Raw genomic sequence first — 20,557 nt, 5'->3', positions numbered from 1 at the left:
ATGGAGACAGGAACACCTCCGGGTCACTCAGGCAAAGTGAGGCTGAAGACCACAAGCCATTAGGGTCCTTTCAAAGCCCATGGCATGAAGAAAACTGACAATCCTCCAACAGCTCCAACTGGTGGGTGCAAATAAAACCCAGCATCGGTGGCACCGACAGCGCTCTATCATTAGTGGTGAAACCGTGCTTTGTCATCTCAACAGGGTAACTAAGAAAAGGTGACAAGACAGGTGGGGAAACCCTGTGATCATGATAACCACATCATTAAAAAAAATAGAGCTGGGCAGTGGTGGTGCACACCTTTAATCCCAAACAGCACTTGGAAGGCAGAGGCAGGTGGATCTCTGAGTCGAGGCCAGCCTGGTCTACACAGTGAGTTCCAGGACAGCCAGGGCTACACAGAGAACCCCTATCTCAAAAAGCCAAAAAAAAAAAAAAAAAAAAAAAAAAAACCCAACATTCTTGAAAAAAAAAAAAAAAAAAGGACACCACCAAATGGGTTTTTTCAAAGTATGGTGTTATAGCTCAGTTGGCAGAGTGCTTGTGAGGCACACAGTATGTCCTGGGTTTGGTTCCCAGCACCCAAAGGGCTAGGGAGGCAGTAAGATCAAGGTTCAAGGTTATTCTGGGCTCCATCTGGAATCTGAGATCAGCTCGGGACACGTGAGGCTCTGTCCCCAGGTGGGGAATAAGAGGGACCATAACAATGATGCCATCACTCAAGTGTTTTTAGATTACTATTTATGTTGCCCCAATGCTTGTTAGCAAGAAAATTTTCCCCGTGGAATTACAGCCACACCTTGTATTTTTAATAGACTTAGTTACTTAGGTTGAAATGTTAAGGGGATTAAAATTACGGTAGTTCAAACAAAAGCCCACGTCGCATGTATGAACAGCTTAACTCACCGAGAGCGAGCACCACCAGCTTGCACTGGTGTGTCAGCCATCACTCACATACCAGTTTTACTTTCTCCAGTTGCAGCCCAATCTCAAACAAGTTCCTGGAAGCTGACCTTGGCCAGACTTAGCCGCCTGGCCGAACTCAGTGACGAATCCCTTTATAAAAGGTTTTGAGTGGCTTTGTAGAATGGCCCACATCCGTCTTGAATTCACAATCATCCTGTCTCCACCTCCCAAGTTCAGGGATTACAGGCGTGGGCTACCGCACACTTGGCTAACACCAGTATTTCTCCGGGTCAACACCTGCTTCCCTGTGACCTCCCGCTACATCAATCAACAGTTCCCTAAAAACAGACCTCAGACCACGTGTCAGTAAGTTAAACAATGCCCCCCTCCTCAGTTGCTGTTATTAACAATAACAATAAATCTCGTGGACATTAAAAGACGGTCGGTTTGGCTCTGTAACGTGTCTGCAAAATAATCAAAGAATTTCCTTTGAAATTTTCACTTGAGGGGTTGTGAAAGGAAAAAAATTTTTTAAACCTAAAACACTGTATTGATTATCAGATGCTATGAAAGGTCCACACTACCATTAGGAGGCAACTTTAGAAGCTGAGAACCAAGGCTCACTCCTAACAGGGGTGACCAAAAGCAAGGTAAGACAGCTCAGGGATGGGAGTCCTACTAAGGTTGATTTTCAGGCAGAGCCATGGAAGGGCACAGGAGACCACTCCCCAAATGCTAATTGGAGAAGAGGAGAAGGTTCCAGTCCCCCAGGACAGAATGCATGGGAAAGATAGTATACAATGGCAAAGGAGTTGAAGGATCCAAGTGCATTTAAAAGCACCATCCAGAAACAGCCCTCTGCTCCTCCCCACCCTGGGAGCCAACAGTTGCACTATTGAGCATTTTCTCTTTCCTGAAACTTACTGGCTAAGAAAGAGCTGGGCCATTTTCAGGATGAGTGCCCACATCCTCTGTAGACTCTGGTTAGAGGGTGACAAACTGAAGCCTGTGGGCCAGAGGTCACAGCAACGGTAACGAGCTAGCCTGAGAACAAGCAGAGCTGTGAGGCCACAGGTGACCTAGAAACAGCGAGGCAGACTCCCTGAGAGGCTTCCCTCCCGGGACCAGGCACTATGCAAGGACAGCCAGGTTCTCGTGTGCTGCTAGGCAGAAATGCATCTCAGCGTGCACTCTCTCACTCTGTCATCCACTCAGAGCATTGAGAATGTGTAAGTTCTCTCAGCACACACAAAAGAGGAAAGAGAAAAACAAGAACGTCAGGATGAAACTATGACCTACAATTACCTGTTCCGGGGAAGAGCTACCTGAGAGTTGAGAGCTGCACGTTCAGAGTCATTCTTTTGTCTATACCGTCAAAAATCTAGATCTAATCCGGAACCTGTTACTGAGTATCTGATGACCTTGGACGCATCCCTTAAGCTCTCTGCTAATGAAGTCACTGGACGTCAGGGCTTTCAGATGTCTTTCCAATTCCACATTCTATCATGGAAGACACTCTGTCAACCCAATGATTAAAAGAATCTTATGTTACGTTGTTTGACTTTGTTGGCAAAGAAGAAACAGATGTTCTTAAAAACCGCTCTTTGTGCCCTTATGACTATTTTACTGGTAAGAAACGTGGAAGGGCCAGACACAGATCGGTCACACACACACGCCCCCCACCTTTCTCTCCCTCCTGTGCTATCACTTCAGTACCAGCCAGAGGTCAGAGAAGACAGGCCCATGTTTATAATTACTTAAGGATTTTATGCTTTTAAGTTATATAAGTTTATTTATTCCCATTCCAATGTTTACAAATTAAAAGATTTCATTTTAGTAGAGTCAATTCATAGGCACTTGGTAGCACAGATTTCACCGGAAGAAACAAGAAGGGCGGACAGTGATGGTTAAGATCTGAATGGCCTCAAAGATAGGCCTTTCCCCAAAAAAACCAAGCTCACAGGTATTTGCTCACCACTCCAGGAGTCCTGATGTGGGGTAAAGAAAGACAGAACATTTACTGTCAGGCCCAGAATGTAGGCTAAGGCTCGAGGCTGCAGGCTGCAAGTGTTCCCAGGCAGGCAAGACCTCACGTGCTACTGGCTGCTGCCCTTGGGTGCATCTGTAGGCCCCTGGGGTTCAACACCGATAAACATAGAATACCCATTTTCAGAAGACCTGAGGGAATGAGTCTAAGCAACGCTTTTTACAAAAAGTGGCAAGGTTCAGAAAAAAAAAAAAAAAAAAAGATGTTGCTCCAAGGCACCAAGTGTGTAATGCTTTTCAGAAAAAGTCACAGAGAACAGACTAAACTAGAGAATTCCATTTCAGTGGAAGAACCCCATGACTGCAACTAGTCAAAAGATTACTTCAGAGAGACTGCAAGGGAGGGCCCACTGAGCCGCCCCTGGCAAGCCTCGGAACCACCGCCCAGGGCTTGCTCATCCTTGTCCCGTTGGCTGGCTGGAGGTGTTGCTGGGGGAAGTGTCACTTGTATTTGTAAAATCCTTCTCCGGTCTTCTTGCCCAGCTTCTTCTGGGCCACCAGATTATTCATGGAAGGACTGGGCTGAAATAAGGGGTTCTCTGGCTCCATTTCATGCCACCCTGTTGAGAGAAAGGGCACAGGTTCACTTAGGTTCTGACCTTCTCAGGGCACGCCTGGGGCACAGAATCCATGCAGGCCAACATGGCAGAGACACTAGGCAGGCTGCACGGGTACAGCCAACATTGACTCTATAGCAGGCTTGCTGCTAAAAGCCTAGCTCCACTGGAGGGCTCCCTGCCACCCAGGACTCCCTGCAAACCAAGGCAAAGGCCCAAGAGCACAAACAGAAACTGGAAAGATAGTGTTCCAGATCCAAGCTAAATCCTAGGTTGTTCCAGTAGGTATTTTGCAGCCTCATATAATTTTAAATTTTCTAAGTCAACTAAAACAACCGTTTTCCTCCCCCAATATTTAAAGGTTTCTGGTGAAATGCTAGAGCAGTATAATACATTTGACTTCAGAATTCCAGCTTAATAATTATTCTTGTGCTGTCTCCAAAACCCACTATGCTTAAAAAACCATCTCTGAATAGCTTGCTTTCAATGGAGGTAACACACATTGGCTCACGACGGTGTGACACAGTGTACCACTGTCAATATCCTGACTTTCGTTTTGCACTGTGGTTATTCAAGATACACCTATTGGAGGGGAAACTGAAGGGTGCATAGGACCCTATAGAGCTATAGTTGGATCCAAATGAAAGGTTCAAAACAGATGCCCTGCTGAACAACAACAGGCCATCTTGCTCCTTCTAGGCCATCCATTAGTGTGAATCTCTAGCCTGCTGTTATGGCTGGACTTGCTTTGTTCTCCGAAGGCTGATGTGTTGAAATCTTGATTCCACGTATAGCGGATCCTTCAAGTGTTGGGGCCTGGAAAGGTACTCACAGGGCTCTTCCCACACAAGTGGGCTTAGAATTTTCTCAGAGGTGGGTCAAGTCTGGGGACTAGATTACTTTAGAGAGGTTAGACAGTTACAAACCAGGGTCATCCTATACCCACACCTAAGACCCTTCTGTATTCAGCTGTTTTGCTTCTTAGTCTCTGTGCCACAGTGGGACAAAGCCAGGGACATCATCTTGTCATTTGGAGCATCTCTAGCTATCAGAACCAAGAGACACACAACTCATTTGTTTCCTTTATAAAGTATCCTACCTCAAGCATTTGGTCACAGTAACACGAAATGGACTAGGTAAGGCAGGACTTTGACAAGTCTCTAAGGTTCATTGTAATTATTTCTTAACTGACATTACAATTTATAGTTCTAAGAGACCAATTCCACCCAGTGGGGAAAACAAAGAAGAGGTTTAAAACCTACCGTCCAAGATGAACTTTGTAGTATCCAGTCCAACATAGTCAAGAAGTTCAAACGGACCCATGGGATACCCAGCTCCCAGCTTCATCGCTGTATCGATGTCTTCCTTAGACGCATCGCCTGCAGAGACAAGGGCCCCGAGTCTCCACCACCCTTCTCCATCTCTCCCCATCCCCAAGTCACCTCTAGAACCTCCAAGGTTGTATAACACACACATCAGAAAATGTCTAAAAGCTCATGTTGCTGCTGTGGGTAAGATTTCTGTCCCAGATCACACACTACACTGGTCCTAAGCTTTTCAAATCAACTGCAATGAATGAGGAACCTTCTAAACTCTGCTGCGCAGTTCCTGGAGTGAGCATCCTGGCCCTGGGAGCACTGCCTCCCTCACAGCTTCAGATTTGCCAAGTCTAGAGTCCTTCACAAAAATGTCATTTAATACTAGAGAGTGTTCTTTTATAAATGGGCTTCATAACTATACACTCCCCCCCACATACATGTACACACGTACAAACATATACACATATAAATATATACATATACACTCACACATGTACACATATGCACACACACATACAAACATAAGCACATATGCACACATGTGCAAACACATATACATGCACACATAAAAACTCATACATGCTTAGGTTTCTGTTTATGTGTTGCATATGTTTTGTTTTGTTTTTTTAATTTCTTGTTTTACAAAGGAACATTGTACTGGGGCTGTATTCACAGTCAAGGCACCCGCTTAAGGACAGACAGAGCCGCCGTGCTCCACTTGCTGCGCATTACTGAGAACAGTTTCACAAGCATTCATCTACAATGCCCAGCTCCTTCCTGTCATTCTAAGAGACACTATAAATAAATAAATCTTTAAGAAATTGGAATTAGAAGCCTCTAAAAAAAATCACACTTTGAATTTAAGGTAGTAGGACGTAAAAAATAGTCACACAAATGAACATGACCCGGTGGTCTCGAACACCCCATTCTCCCTCCTGAGCCCCCGGCAGGGTGGGGCATCAAACCCAGGGTCACGCGCATGCTAAGCAAGTGCTCCGCCACTGAGGTATTAGATCTATTATGTACCGGGCACTAGACACTTGCAATGAGACATGGGCAAAGCGTTCAAGCTACTGGTGACGTAATGGGGTGGGGTTGGGGGCAAGCACTGCAGCATCCAAACCAGCTCACAATGTGCAGGCAAAGATGACAGAAGCGCTCAGACTTCACCAGCTCAGCCCTCCGTCCCTGAGGCCCGGGTTTTGAAGAGTGCAGGGACTCTCAAAGGAAGCTGGAAGGGCACTGGAGACAGACACTACAGCACATGCGCAGAGGACATGAGAGAGTAATGCGCAGTACAGACTCCACAGCTCGCACACACATTGTTCAGGATGCGGAGACGCGCGATGCTAAAGCGGCCTCCAGATGCCAGATGTAACCCCCTTACAGGCTCCTGCCCAGGTCTGCTTCCTGCAAGCCGTGGCCTGGGCCTGGAACAGTAGCCCTCCTACACCTTCAAGCCTTAGCCTGGTCCTTATTCCAGGTTTCTTTCACATGGCTCCAATCAGAACCTCTCCCCCACGCTCCACCTCCCAATCCCACACTACAGCGCATGAAACAGAAGCGGCTAGGCCTGGGAGCCAGGACACCCATCATCGCTGTGTCTCCACAGCTGTCAGAGCCACATTGACAGCTCATTTAAACAGGCAGTGTCCCCTCAAAAGAATGCACACGGCCCGGGAACAGAAATCTAACAGCTTCTAACCTAACCTAAAGCCATTTAATCAAACCCATAGTCAGAGCCAAACGCAAGACTATAATTCCCAATTCAGACCCTCACTTGAAAATTATTACTATTTCCAAAATTATTGAACAGCACAATTTTTTTTAAATCAGTACTCTTATACAAAGTCAGCACAATTAAAAAAAAAAAAAAAAAAAAAAAAAAAAAACGTAAGCAAATCAGAGTAAATAGGCAAAGAGAAAAAGACAGAAAAGCAACAGATACAAAATGTTGGCCAAGAGGGAGTTACACATAGCATGCTTTAAATCTAAATTCCTGCAATGCCCAGTACTTGTCTGAGAACCTGGTGGCCCTTCCATTTAAAAAACAAACAAAAAAGCCACACAGAGCTCCGCTTCACTCTCTTTACCTCCCCTGAGTATGTGGCCCTGAACTTTACTCAGGACAATGAGGCGAAGCGTCCTCAAAACAAACAAACAAACAAACAAAAAACAAAACCTCCAAACCTGGATGGCTGGAGGCCTGGGGCTAGAGCCCAAGACCAGGGACCTGCGGCCACAGTTGAGTCCGTCTCTAAATCTCTGGCACCACCTGCCGGCCAGTCTCAACATTACCAGCACAAGCTCCAGCTCTAAGGACCAACCAGCAAGGAGCGGAGCCCTGCCAGACAGACCCTCCTTCCTGACAGGTGGCTGAATTCCCACTTTGTCTGGAGTGAGCTGTTGGGGACATGAAGATGAGGACTCTGACCATGCCCCAGGACAGACGACAGCTGGGAAGTCAGATGTGGCGTGCCATAGGGGAGGGCGGCAAACGGCCCTCGGGCGAGCTATCGGAGAGAGCAATGGCAGATTATGCCCAGTTTAGACCTCAGGGACAGCATTGGGGCTCTGTGGGAAAGATGGAATGATGTACATGGAGGCAATGGCAGAATCTCAGGGTGAGGTAGAAGAGCTCCCAGCCAGGGCTTGTACACAAGTTACAGAAGAGTGTTTTATTTATCTTCAGCCAGGGTAAGTAGGGATGGGCACTTTGTATGCGTGCCTAGGACACCCTACAGTGACGAGAAGGTGAGTTCATGACATCCCAGGCTACTACAGCACAGCCGCCCTGTAGTAGCTGACCACACGCCCTCGCTGACCTTTCAGAGCTGAGCAAGCTCATGACAGGGCCAACAGCTTCCCAAGCCTACGCTACTCTGCCCTCAGAGCTGGGACGTCACCGTCACCGTACCTATCAAACAATGATGCCAGGGACAGCACACCACTGTGAAAAGCACAGTGAAAGCCTACTGCCGGAGACTGTCAGAGGTCAGACTTTCTACACAGGGTGCGAGAGGTGTAGTGGGCACTCATGATATCTGGCAGCTGCTCAGTCTCCCAGACATCCTTCTACCATCAGATGGCTCTACCACCAAAACAGCATTTACCAAAGTGCAGGGACACACACACACACACACACACACACGCACAGGACAGAAAAATTCTCCCTAAAGGAGCTAGGGAACAAAGCCAGGGCACCAGCCGGGAACACGGACAGAAAGAGGGAGCAGGGTCTCCTCCGCTTTCTTGGCAAGCATGGTGTAGGAGACAGACCTGAGAAAGCATGTAGTGAAAGCATGTAGAAAGCTGTGTGACCGAGCCTCAGTATGGTGGCCTGGTAGGAGGAGGTGGGGCTGGGAGAGAAGAGGAACACCGTTGACAGCGAGGGATCAAAGGTGACAGGTAGCAACCAACAGAGGGGGCATCTAAAGGCTTCAATGAAAACGCAGAACCCAAAAAGTGGGCATGTGTCTCAGCACGCCTCAGAGTTGGCCAACTGAATACCCAGTGACAAAGGGACGTTATAAGAGGACATTACACTGGAGTCCAGACCACAGGGTAAGATCTGCAAACACACCCACATGACACTCAGCAACTCTAGGACAGACCGATGTTCTGACACAGGATCCAAAAATGTACAACGGAGAAAGGCCACAGGCCACCCAGAGAAACAGCAAGAGCAAACTGAGAACATCCCCTGGGGCCAGGTCCTGCCTTTCCTGAGGCAGCACAGAAGGTGGCTGGTAACACCGAGGGACAACGGACAGGAAAAAAATGGTCTTCAACTTAGCACCAGATACTTGGCACTCGGGAGTGGTGTCACAGGACAGGGTGTTTCAGAGGGAAACCACCATGAAGAGGCGCTACATTCTGAAACCTTACACTTAAGGGAGAGAGGGAGGGAAGCCAAATGGTCTTCAAGATAGGCCAAAATGCCACAGACTTTCTCTGAGGTGTGATCGGGCACATTTGTTGAAGATAAACACAGAAGTGTTGGTTTGATCTTGGAGTAAAAGTAGGTGACGGCTTCCATAAAGCAGGGAGGCCAGTTTAATATTTAAAGCCGGTTTTGAGGAGGCAAACGTGCTTTCATCTGCTGGGGAGAGTTGGTGTAAATGCCCTGTTTGGAAAATGTTACTCGAGAGTATTTGTAACGAAGTCACTCACACCGACAGCAGCGATTGCATTTACCGGGTCCCTGTAGCTTGTTTGCCTGCAGTGTAGATGTCACACTCTCCCCCTCAGAAAAAGGGAGAGTCAGGCAGGGAGAGTGTGCATCCATCCTCACATCACAGGGACCATGTCCCAAGGGTTCTGATTCTATATCTGGCAAAGTCATTCTCTATCAACCTTCGAAGGGGACAGTGTAGGGCCAGGCAGATGGCTCAGCAGGTAAAAGCACGTACCATGCAAGCCGGGAGACTGGGGTTTGACCCTCAGAATCTGCACAAAGATGGGCGAGAACAAACCCCACAAAGCTGTCTTCTCATCTGCACACATGTGCCATGACATGATATGCAGGTGTGTATCACACACACACACACACACACACACGCATGCACAAGCACGCACACACACACGTGCGCGCACACACACAACACACATATACACATATGCACACACACATACACACAAGCACATAAACACACACACACTACACATACGTACACATGAGCACACACACACACAAATAATTTTTTAGGAGAAGGAGCACATGTCAGATCATGAGGTATAAACCAATGTTTCCTGATTTTTTTTCGATCCGGACCACGGCTTTACCATGTATTATCCCTGCCATTCATTTCCCATCTCCTGGTCACTTTTCCATTACTATCTATTTCCAAAGCAGGAAACACTTACTATTAGTAGTGTGTGTGTGTGTGTGTGTGTGTGTGTGTAACATGCATCTTGTATGTGTGTGCATAAGCTGAGAGCTGCCCAACATGAACGCTGGGAAGCAATCCTGGGCCCTATGGAAGAGCTGTGCACATCTCAACAGCCAAGTCACCTCCCCATCCACCTTCCACACAGTAAACTTTTAACTAATGGCAGAAGTGCAGGGGTGGAGATCTGCACCATCGATGAAGTTGCTGCTGGACTGTGTCAGAGGCTCGCAGGGAGGTCTGGGACCCTGGGAACCCAGTGACAAAATTCCTAAAGCCAGGGCAAAGCTGAGTTTAGTCCTTCAGAGCTAGAAGGCAGAACCCCCTTCCCAGGCTCTGCACAGCCCACACCTCCTTTGCACAGCCCAAGAGCTGCAGGCCTTCGCCTGGTCTGGGACAGGTACCTCGCTCGTGTAGCCTGACGGCTTCAATGAGGTATGGCACTAAGAGACGGTTCACGATGAATCCAGGTGTGTCCTGTTGCAGGGCAGAGAAAGACAAATGAGTGGCTTCATTGAGCTCCACCTTTTGTTCGGTGTGAACCTCTCCTTCTTACCCTGGATTCCGCGGCCCCGCTTCTATCATCCCCATCTCTGAAATGTGTTCTGAAGTCTCTTTACTCTGTCTTGTAAGGCATCTTCCCTCTCCTGCCCTCCTCTTCCCTGTCAGGAGTCACTCCAGTCTTACGCACTCCACCAAGGAGTGGCACTGCCAGGCTCCCCTGGGACATCTCTGTATACCTCTGAGCTAACCCAACCGCACGACACACAAACTGGCCACCGTGGCAGCAGGGTCCAAATGGCCCTTCACTTCAGCACACCTAAGACAGGGCCTGCCACTGTCTCCACAGGGCAGAGATGCCCAGCTAGTTAGCCTGACCTCACAGCCTTTCTGTGCTCACGAGCACTGCACTGTCCGGAGTTTGACAAATAGGTCATCGTCGACTATTTTGGCCATGACGTCTCACCGTTGCGGTTGATGTCACCCGTTTGCTTTCTAAAGTATTCTGAAGTTTGACTTCAGTATTATACTGAATCTCCAAAACCAGCAAAACAAAGCAAAAACCAAAGGGTAGTTTTGTTCTCTGAACAAGCCATCAGGCAGTAGAGGGCCCAGTAGCTAAAGAGAACTGACTCAGGGGCTCGGGACACTCGTCAGGAAGGGAGTCTTCTTCAAAACAAAACAAAACAAAACAACAACAACAACAACAACAAAACAACACCTAGTTTTGTCTTGTTCTTTTAAATCACCTGACTATTTTAGTTTAGTCACACCAGTGGGCGTGTTCTCCTACTGCTTCTCTATTAAGATAGAAAATAGTGATTGTATTACAAAGCACAGCAGTGTAAGAAGGCAGTGCCTGGGGTGGGGGTAACATGGAAGTTCACAAAGTTGGGGTTCTCCTGGACCCGCACATTCATCAGGGCAGCAGGCAGTAACTTTAGGGCCAAGAGAGTGTGATATCCCGAGTGAGGCCTTCTGGGAGCCTCTGAGTGAGTTACTCAAGCTTTGAGGAGGGATTTCCAAATAATATATGCAGCCACGAAGATCAAGGATCAGAAATTCTTCTGTAACAGACAGTGGATATAGCTATATACTGTGTAACAAAATGTTCCTCTTAGGGACAGAGAAGGCATCCATCTGTACCAGCAGCCCAGGAAAAAGCTCAAGTCACAGCCATCCTAATATTCAGCATGTTACATGTTCCAGATGCAGCAAGGGGAGTCTATAGTGTCTCCAGCTGTTTGCAGCAGGACACACACCCAACCCTGTGTAGTTGTTACTTGGAAGTACACAGTAGCACCACTGGTTGATGTGTTTATTAGAGCGCACTTTTCACCAGAGCTCACCTGATGCTGGCTGGCAACACGCCCTCGAAGCCAAGGTACACTTCACCCGCCCCACCTTCATAGTTACCTGCCTCGGTTATTTTACTATAGAAACAGAAACCAGACCCAAACATTACCCCCACACTTTACCTTGCAGGAGACAGGATGCTTTCCTAGGGTTTTACAAAAGTCCACCAGAGACTCAAATGTCTTCTGGCTGGTCATTGGTGTTTTGATAACCTGAAAATGCAAAGAAAGGATCATGGCTGGAGGGAACAGAGAAGCAGAATGGTGCAAGGAAACTGAATCAAAGGCTCTACACCAAAACAAAACAAAAAACAAACAAACAAACAAAGCCTTTGGTTTTAGCACAGTAGGTGTCTCAAGCCAGACCATGAGACACTGGAGTCCGCAGAATGCACAAACCCAGGGTGTACTGGCTATTTTTGTGTCAACTTGACACAGCTGAGTTATCACAGAGAAAGGAGCTTCAGTTGAGGAAATGCCTCCATGAGATCCAACTGTAAGGCATTTTCTCAATTAGTGATCAAGGGGGAAAGGCCCCTGTGGGTGGGACCATCTCTGGGCTGGTAGTCTTGGGTTCTATAAGAGAGTAGGCTGAGCAAGCCAGGGGAGGTAAGCCAGTAAAAGAACATCCCTCCATGGCCTCTGCATCAGCTCCTGCTTTCTGACCTGCTTGAGTTCCAGTCCTGACTTCCTTTGGTGATGAACAGCAGTATGGAAGTGTAAGCCGAATAAACCCTTTCCTCCCCAACTTGCTTCTTGGTCATGATGTTTGTGCAGGAATAGAAACCCTGACTAAGACAAATTGGTACCAGAAGTGGGGTATTCCTGTGACAACCTGACCATGTTTTGGGGAGGACTGTGGAAGGACTTTGGAACTTTGGGCTTGAAGATCCATTCGTTGTTAAGACCTCTGTCAGATGTTGTGTAGGAGCTTGGAAGATAATGTTGAGAACAGTGCAGAAGGTGGAGGTCTGGTTTGTGAAATTTCAGAGGGAAAATTAAAGACTCTTTTCAGGGCCATTGCTGTTTTTATTGTGAAGATTTTGTAGTTCTGGTTAGCTGGGGCTGAAGAATCAGCTGTGATTAACAAGATACCAGAACTACTAAAGCAAAAACTTTGCATTACTGGGACTATTGATGCTGGTTAGCTGGAGCTAAGAAATTAGCGGTGATTAAGAAGAGACCAGCATCGTTGAGGTGACATCTTCTGGGAAGTGTTTTCTGAAAGCACAAAGAGGCTGTGTTCCAGAGATAGGCAAGGTTGTACTCCTTCTGCAGTGGGACTTGGTAATGTGTAAGGGTCACCCAGGTGGTACTGGTTTTGAAGGCATGAAGGGGTCACACAGCAGCTCAGGCTCTGCACTGTGAGAGGCCATGGAAGGCCATTGGTGAAGGTGCAGCCCCAGTTGTAATTGAAGGCCCAGGACTGAAGGGGTCACGCAGTGTTTTGGAGATGCCAGTACCATGAGATGACCACCAAGAGCAGCAGCAGCAGTGGAGTACAGGCATCTGGAGCCCAGAGGACGATGTGTGTGCTACAAAGGGCATGGCTGGAGAAGTGACCCAAGCCCTTGGAGGAGCCCAGAAGATCGTGAGTTGGATCCCAGACGTTGGACGGTTGGAGATTGATTTTTGCTTTGATTGTGACTGTGCCCTGATATTTTCCCTCTTGAAGGAAGAAACTGTTTTAGTGGAGCCCACAGTTAAGAGACTTTTAATTGTAAAAAGACTTTGGATTTTAAAAGAGATGGATATTTTAAAGAGATTCAAATTTTAAGAATATGTAAAGACTGTGGGACTTTTAAAGTTATTTAGATCTTGGAGATGAATAAGAATGTAAGGGTTGAGGCTTACTAGTGATGTGTTTGTGTGTCAAGTTGACAAGGGGTCAATTGTACTGGCTATTTTTGTGTCAACTTGACACAGCTGAGTTATCACAGAGAAAGGAGCTTCAGTTGAGGAAATGCCTCCATGAGATCCAACTGTAAGGCATTTTCTCAATTAGTGATCAAGGGGGAAAGGCCCCTGTGGGTGGGACCATCTCTGGGCTGGTAGTCTTGGGTTCTATAAGAGAGTAGGCTGAGCAAGCCAGGGGAGGTAAGCCAGTAAAAGAACATCCCTCCATGGCCTCTGCATCAGCTCCTGCTTTCTGACCTGCTTGAGTTCCAGTCCTGACTTCCTTTGGTGATGAACAGCAGTATGGAAGTGTAAGCCGAATAAACCCTTTCCTCCCCAACTTGCTTCTTGGTCATGATGTTTGTGCAGGAATAGAAACCCTGACTAAGACACAGGGTTAGAATTCAAGTGCGCGTTGCTGGGCAGGGCGAGGGAAGTCTTGCGGGCATTTCAGTGGTCCAGATGTCATAGAGGCAAATCCCAGCTGGACCGCTCACAGCCCTTATTGGCATGGGACACTGGACATGTTTCATGAGACTGAAGTGACATTAAAACCACTCTGTCCACATCAGGGGGCTGAGTAAAGACAGACTAGGGGTAGCGTGCCGAGCATGGCGCCTAGTAGGAGAAGGAGCCCAGGAAACCCCAGCTCTGCTTCCTGTCTGTTAATGGAAGTTCGTGCAGTATGTGTCCGTGTGAGCGTGTGTGGAGAGGTCTTGGGGAGGATGGGGGGAGGCTGCTCTTAAGGTTCTCTGCATGGGACCTGCCTCTGCTGCAGATGAGGGGTGCTGTGCCTAAGCCACAGTCACCTGGATTCCTAGTTGAGTACCAGTCTCACCATGCCACCTGCTCCCTCCCACCCAGATGCCCCAGCTCTCGGGCCCCTCAAGGCGCCTCAGAGTGGGTTCCTTGGAGAGGAATGCTTGCTTGCTTTCTTTCTTTCTTTCTTTTTTTTTTTGCCAGCCTGGGTCCTGGAGGGCAGAGCTGGGCAGGAAGTCCTACCCCTAGTTGAGGTGCAGTACCCCCCACTCCAACCCCCATAAGTCAATCATGCTCCAGCAGGAAGCCACACACCAAAGAGTCCATGCACTTGATGGATCTCATTTACTAAAAGGAGGCTACAACATCCATCGGGAGGAGAGGAAAGGGGCTGGGCCTGGAAGGGGTTGTCAGGAGCGGGGGTCGGGGGGGGGTGTCTTAAGGTGGGGGAAGTGAAATATGATCAAAACACATCCTATGAAATTCTCAGAGAACTAATAAAAATTAATTAAAAGCTATAAATACTCAATAGTATCGAACACTTTCCTAGAATATTTTCTAGAAAATGATAACGTTTGCTAAGCATTACCTGTTAACCAATACACTACATTTCTCAAGAAGACGAAGGAAAAAGAACTCTGGCTCGTCTCAGTAGCACTACAGAATGTGCAGAACGCAGACACGCGTCACCCAGTAACTACGACCGACGGATCACTGAGAGCTGAATAAACACCTCTACGTAAGGGCAGACTGCATCTTCTACCTCCCACGACTCTTTCTTCCCACTGCTCACCCCCTTTATAAATATCCAGTTTAGGTAGATAGCTGTTTTGCCTGCCCGCATGCCTGGCCCAACAGGCCAAAGACACTGTGGTATCCCTTGGGACTAGAGTTACAGTCAACTGTCATGTGTGTGATGGGAATTGAACCCAGGTCCTTTGGAAGAGCAGCCCATGCTCCTAACCACTGAGCCATCTCTCCAGCCCATTTCCTACTTCTTCAGCAGCAGCCTAGAAGACCAGAGGAACAAGGTCACAGGACAGGAAAATTCCCGCTGCAGAAAGACTGGACCTGCCACTTGAGAAAAAAAGTGGATACGGAGTGGCCAGAACTGATAAAACACACTTATGGTGGGCATCAGCAGTGCGGGAGACAGAAGGCAGAGAGGCCAGCCATCAACAAGCCCGAGGGCGGCCCCAGCCAGTGTCTGGAGGTTTGCCTGGCTCCACAGTGCAGCATCCCCCACACTTCGCACGGCAATAACTCCCCAACCTCAGACCAAATGCTGCTTTAATGGCAGTCGCTCCCAGAGACCCTCTAATTAACCCCTATAAAAGGCAAGCTGCCACATGTTAGGTGTCAACTGTCTATTCTGACTCCATCTCCCTCCACTGAACTTCCCAGCAAGTGAGCAGAAGCAATCCAAACAGGAAGGCTGGCAAGCCCTGCCTGGCCCCTACTCTCTACCACTCGCCTTTGAGGTCAAGAGGCTCAAGACTACAGGAAGCTGCTTTTAATAGCTCTGATCACAGCATGGAACTGTGCCTCACTGAGACAGTAGTGAAGGGCTGCTGCATGGGACCAGAATTCCCACCAAAAGTGACAGGCGAGCTAGAACCCCATGTCAGAGAAGACCTGCGCATCTCCAGCATGGAGCAAGCTGACCTCAGCAAGACGGCATGAAGGTGTATGGCTCTCCCCTGTCTCTCTCATCATGTCAGTGACCTCGTGTTCCTTCCAGTCTGATGTCCCTGTCAGCACTGCCATTGGCCCTGGCACAGGCACATAAAAAAACAAAGCAAAACAAAACAAAACAAAGTAGAGGAGCCTTCCAAGATATGAGATGCCTTTTCTTCCTTTCCTGAAGAGGACAATTGTGACAACTGATATACAAAGGGGAATTCTTTTTTTTGTTGTTGTTGTTGTTTTTTGTTTTTTTGTATCGACCTTCCAGGTTCCGGTTACGTGTCACGCAACATCAGGACCAGATAGATGCCCACTGACCTCCACAAGCTTCATCATAGGCACGGGGTTGAAAAAGTGAAGGCCGGCAAATCGGTCTTGTCTGGTGGTGGCATTGGCTATGTTTGTGATCTGCAAAGAAGACGTGTTGCTGGCAAAGATGGTGTGTCTGTGGAGAGAAGAAACACGGGAGCCCATGGTCAGCACCACGGCGTTGTATCATCCCGGTGCACGAGGCAGACCTACCACCACTCCCCACCCCACCGCACATCCCGCTGAGGAAGTCAGTCAGAAGGCGCAGCAACAGGAAAGGCTGAAACCAAGCGACTGCGTTTTCTATTTAAATCCCCACATCTTAAATTAGCAGCTTCCAAAGCATCATCATCAGGCTCTCCTGAATTTTTAGAAACTAAAGTTATCTCATCTACACGTATTAGTTAATTTCACGATATGCGAAGGAAAGAGGAGGTAGCTGTTAGTGGGGAGACTACCAGACGTGGCACAGTGAAGTAATCGGATACTTGAAACTGTAAGCAATCCTCAGAGAAACACAGCTGCGCCCCCAGGAGCATGGGACAGTTCCCCCTCTAGTACAGAGCTTTAACTTGGTCATTAGACAAGAATGGAAATGAAGACACAGGCTTTGAACATGGCTGAAGGGAAGTTTAGTCTCAGACAACCTGGGACAGAAGGGTGTACACACACACACACACACACACACACCCCACATGTTCACAGACCTCTGTTTTACAGGCTATCCTGAAAACGCACTTGTCTTATTTTATGCATATAGAACCTTAACTTATCAACTTACAAATCACATACTGTCAGAGACCAAATCCAATTCTCTTCCCAAAACTTCATCTGCTAAGACCAGAAATAAAGTGAGGCTGCCAAAGGCACCAAGGCAAATCCCGTTCCTACATCGCCACCTTGTGGATAACCTACAAACCAGTAGGACGCCCTTTAGCACAGTTGGATCTGGCCCTACTACCCAAGGACAGTGGCCTCTACTGACCATATTCTCTCTAGGGTTGCTGACCAAAGTCAGGGGCTGGCAGGAAGAAACCAGCTGGGGCAAAAAGAAATCAGTAATTTGGAAAAGAGAGACGTCTGTGAGTATCCAAACACACATGTACACCTAGTACCTGGGTGGCTGAGGCAGAAGGATTGTGGGTTGGAGGTTGTCACCTTGGACTACAGAAGAAGACCGTCTTTGGTGGGTGTGTGTAGACTAAGTGGGAAGGTAGGTAAGGGACGAAGGTCTCCGAGGCTTAAGGTCAGGCACTAACAGATCCAACCTCAGGGCAGACTTTTTAAAAATCTAAGGTAGCAACTGGGAAGGTCTTTGAAATCTTCTACCTCAAGACCCTTCAGTCACAGGCTGGAAACTTTGGGCCATCCGCAGGTAAGGTAGAGCTGGCCTGGCCTCCCGACTGCCCCTCCCCCATCCCCTCCTTACCCTCCACTGACACCAGGGGGCGTTGGATGCTCACTGCCACCAGGTGACCTCGCATCAAGGTCAGACTGCTTCAGGAGAACAGTGAAGTCACCTTGTAGACTGGCCTTGGTTTGATGGCCTTCCCAGGCTCTGTGCTGACTTGAGAGACAAACCCCAATACCAGGTGTCCTCTTTGTCCTGTTTCTGAAGCGCTAAATGCACATGACCAGCAGAGTGCTGTACAGGGGACAAGAAGGTCACCAGGACACACACACCTGAGGGTTTACAGCCCCGTAAGCTGATGTGCAAGTGTTTCCTTCAGCCACAGGTCACCGGTGCTTCCCTAAAAATGACTTTTGCTTGTAACTTTACTCCATTCCAATCTAACCAAGAAGGGAAGTGTGGCCAAGTTGACCATGGGCCATAGACACATCACGTGAGCATAAGCACGCGGCGGTGAACTGGCCGGTCGTCATAACTGCCAAAAGCTAAGAGTCAAACACTAAGAGGCGGTCCTAGAGTGTGACCCTACAGTGTTACCTACGTACAATCTTACAAGCCTGGCAACTCCTCCATGACCCTGCTATGGCTGCCTTTCCTGCTGTCCTTCCCAGGAAGCCTGGTGTTCACTGAATGCCCTCAAGCGGGTTCCAATTAAACCCAAATAAAACTGAAAACAGAAAAGTGTTCAAAATGGCACAAAGGCACTTTGCCTTCTGTCCGGTCTGCTCTGAACTCCCCTAGCAGGCATTTATTTAAGACTTTCCCCGTGTCCCACAATGACTGCAGGAAACACACAGGTGTGTGACACTGGACATGGGCACCTATACCCCTCCCTCATGTGCACAAGGAACACAGGATGAAACCCAGTAGTTCTGCAAAGAGGTTACGGAGGTTTGGGGGTCCAGGGAGCCATGGAACTGTGGTGAGCCGGTCCAGAGCAACAGTGGGGTTGAGGTGAGTCCAAGCCTGGGAATCTCTTCCTCTCTGTCCTGCCTGTTTGTCCCCATGCACATAGCCCTGTGCCCTCACAGTTTGCCCCCTGGTGGAGGTCGCACAGCCCAGTAGCCAGGTTGAACTTCCTCTTGCCTTATAAGGTCACGCCCACCGGCACCTGGAATTCCTCCTTATGTAAAAGAGGCATCTCTAGAGTTCTGGCCCAGGCCCATGATGTAGACTCACCCCAAAAGCAGCTACCCACTCACTCTCCAAAGGTTTAAGTAGCCTTTGTTCCCCACATTAAATGAGCTGTCTCACGAAAGCTGCCTCCAGAGAGTCTGTTCTCATTGTGCCTACCGCAGCCTGAGGTCCCTTTTGCTCCTGCCCCTCTCAGGATCCAGAATGGCAGAGGTTTGAATGCGAATAGCCCCTATACACTCAGAGAGAGTGGATTATTGGAGGTGTGGCCTTAGAGGAAAAGGTGTGTCAAAGCTCACTTGGAGGACGGGGGCTTTGAGGTTTCAAATGGTCAAGCCAGGCCTAGTGGCTCCCTCTTCCTGCCGTCTGAAGATCCTGATATAGAACTTTCAGGAACCTGCGCAGCACCACAGGATTGCAGGCCACCAGGCTTCCTGCCATGATGATAATGGACCAACCCTCTGAACTGTAAGCCAGCCCCAAGTAAATATTTCCTCTACAAGAGTTATCACTGCCGTGGTGTCTCTTCACAACAGTAGAAGCCCTAACTAAGACAGAGGTGTTAGGTAGCAGAGAGGCAGGCCTACTGTCGGGAAGGGTCTGTCAAGGGACTCTGTCAAGAGTCAGAGAAGGAGCTTTCAGAAGCCAACCAAAAAAATTCAGCTATGTACTCTGCAGCGAACTTGTCCAGCCTCTGGAACAGCTCGTTCTTCAGCTTCAGGTTCTCCACAATGGCCTCCACCACCAGGTCTGTGCTGTGCACCACAGATGCCGCGTCGGTGCTGGTTGAAAGGCAGCTCAGGGTCTTCTCCACAAACTCATCCCCAGCCTGGGCAGACAAGAAGGAGAAGAGAGTGTTCACTGAGCCCTGCAGGCAAGGGGACAGGCCCTGCTGAGTCAGGGGGGAGGACCGAGAGACCAACACACCCAGAGCCAACAGAAGTCACTGGAAAGTGAGACGGGAAAGCTCCCAGCCTCCCCGTGGAGAGACAAGAGCATCGTGTGCTTCTAGACACCAGGCAAAGGTTAGCTCGTGGACAAACGCAGCAGTGAAGGACATTTGTTTACTGGGGGGAGGAGCCAGAGTGAGTTAATGAATACAGTTTCTGGTCAAAATCATGAAACAGCATTAGAATATTACACGCACAAATAAAACCAGTGTCACCGAATTTAAAAGTGCTGAAAGCAGAGGTAAGAGAGTGTAAAGGAGCAAGCAGGATCAAAATGCACTGTGTCTGTGTAGAAAAACATTGTAAGGGAGGGTAGAACTCCGTTACACAATATACACAAGAAAACACTAAGTGGTTAAAATGGCAAATCTTTTTTTTTTAATCTTTTTTTTTTAACTTTTAATATTTTTTATTACATATTTTCCTCAATTACATTTCCAATGCTATCCCAAAAGTCCCCCATAGCGCCCCCCACTTCCCTACCCACCCATTCCCATTCTTTTGGCCCTGGCATTCCCCTATATTGGGGCATATAAAGTTTGCAAGTCCAATGGGCCTCTCTTTCCATTGATGGCCGACTAGGCCATCTTTCGATACATATGCAGCTAGAGACAAGAGCTCCGGAGTACTGGTTAGTTCATCATGTTGTTCCAACTATAGGGTTGCAGATCCCTTTAGCTCCTTGGGTACTTTCTCTAGCTTTAAAATGGCAAATCTTAAGTTGCATATGTAATACAAACCACCATAAAAACTGTAAGGCCATTGGAGGCCAGAGGTCCTTACCACAGAGAAACACACCAAGAGAACAGGAATGCTAATCAGGCAGGGTGGCTCCTCA

The 20,557-nt window shown here is 48.2% G+C and overlaps 1 protein-coding gene across 1 annotated transcript in view; it reads right to left on the bottom strand.

Moving 5' to 3' along the window:
* Positions 1-2,671: 2,671 nt before the first annotated feature.
* Hadh (hydroxyacyl-CoA dehydrogenase) overlaps positions 2,672-20,557 on the bottom strand; it is a 40,521-nt gene continuing 22,635 nt past the window's right edge. Inside the window, exons 3-8 of the mRNA XM_021157598.2 lie at positions 19,441-19,598; positions 16,234-16,360; positions 11,698-11,787; positions 10,123-10,195; positions 4,773-4,889; positions 2,672-3,513 (exon numbers count right to left, since the gene is read on the bottom strand). Of these exons, the coding sequence (XP_021013257.1) occupies positions 3,395-3,513; positions 4,773-4,889; positions 10,123-10,195; positions 11,698-11,787; positions 16,234-16,360; positions 19,441-19,598 (684 nt within the window). The 3' untranslated portion in view covers positions 2,672-3,394. The remainder of the gene's footprint in view (positions 3,514-4,772; positions 4,890-10,122; positions 10,196-11,697; positions 11,788-16,233; positions 16,361-19,440; positions 19,599-20,557) is intronic.

The sequence above is a fragment of the Mus caroli genome, unplaced genomic scaffold, assembly GCF_978045245.1.
Source record: "Mus caroli unplaced genomic scaffold, Mus_caroli_1 scaffold_3, whole genome shotgun sequence".
Classification (NCBI taxonomy): Eukaryota; Metazoa; Chordata; class Mammalia; order Rodentia; family Muridae; genus Mus; species Mus caroli.
The sequence above is the reverse complement of the archived record's forward strand: the minus strand, read 5'-3'. Positions and strand labels throughout refer to the sequence as shown.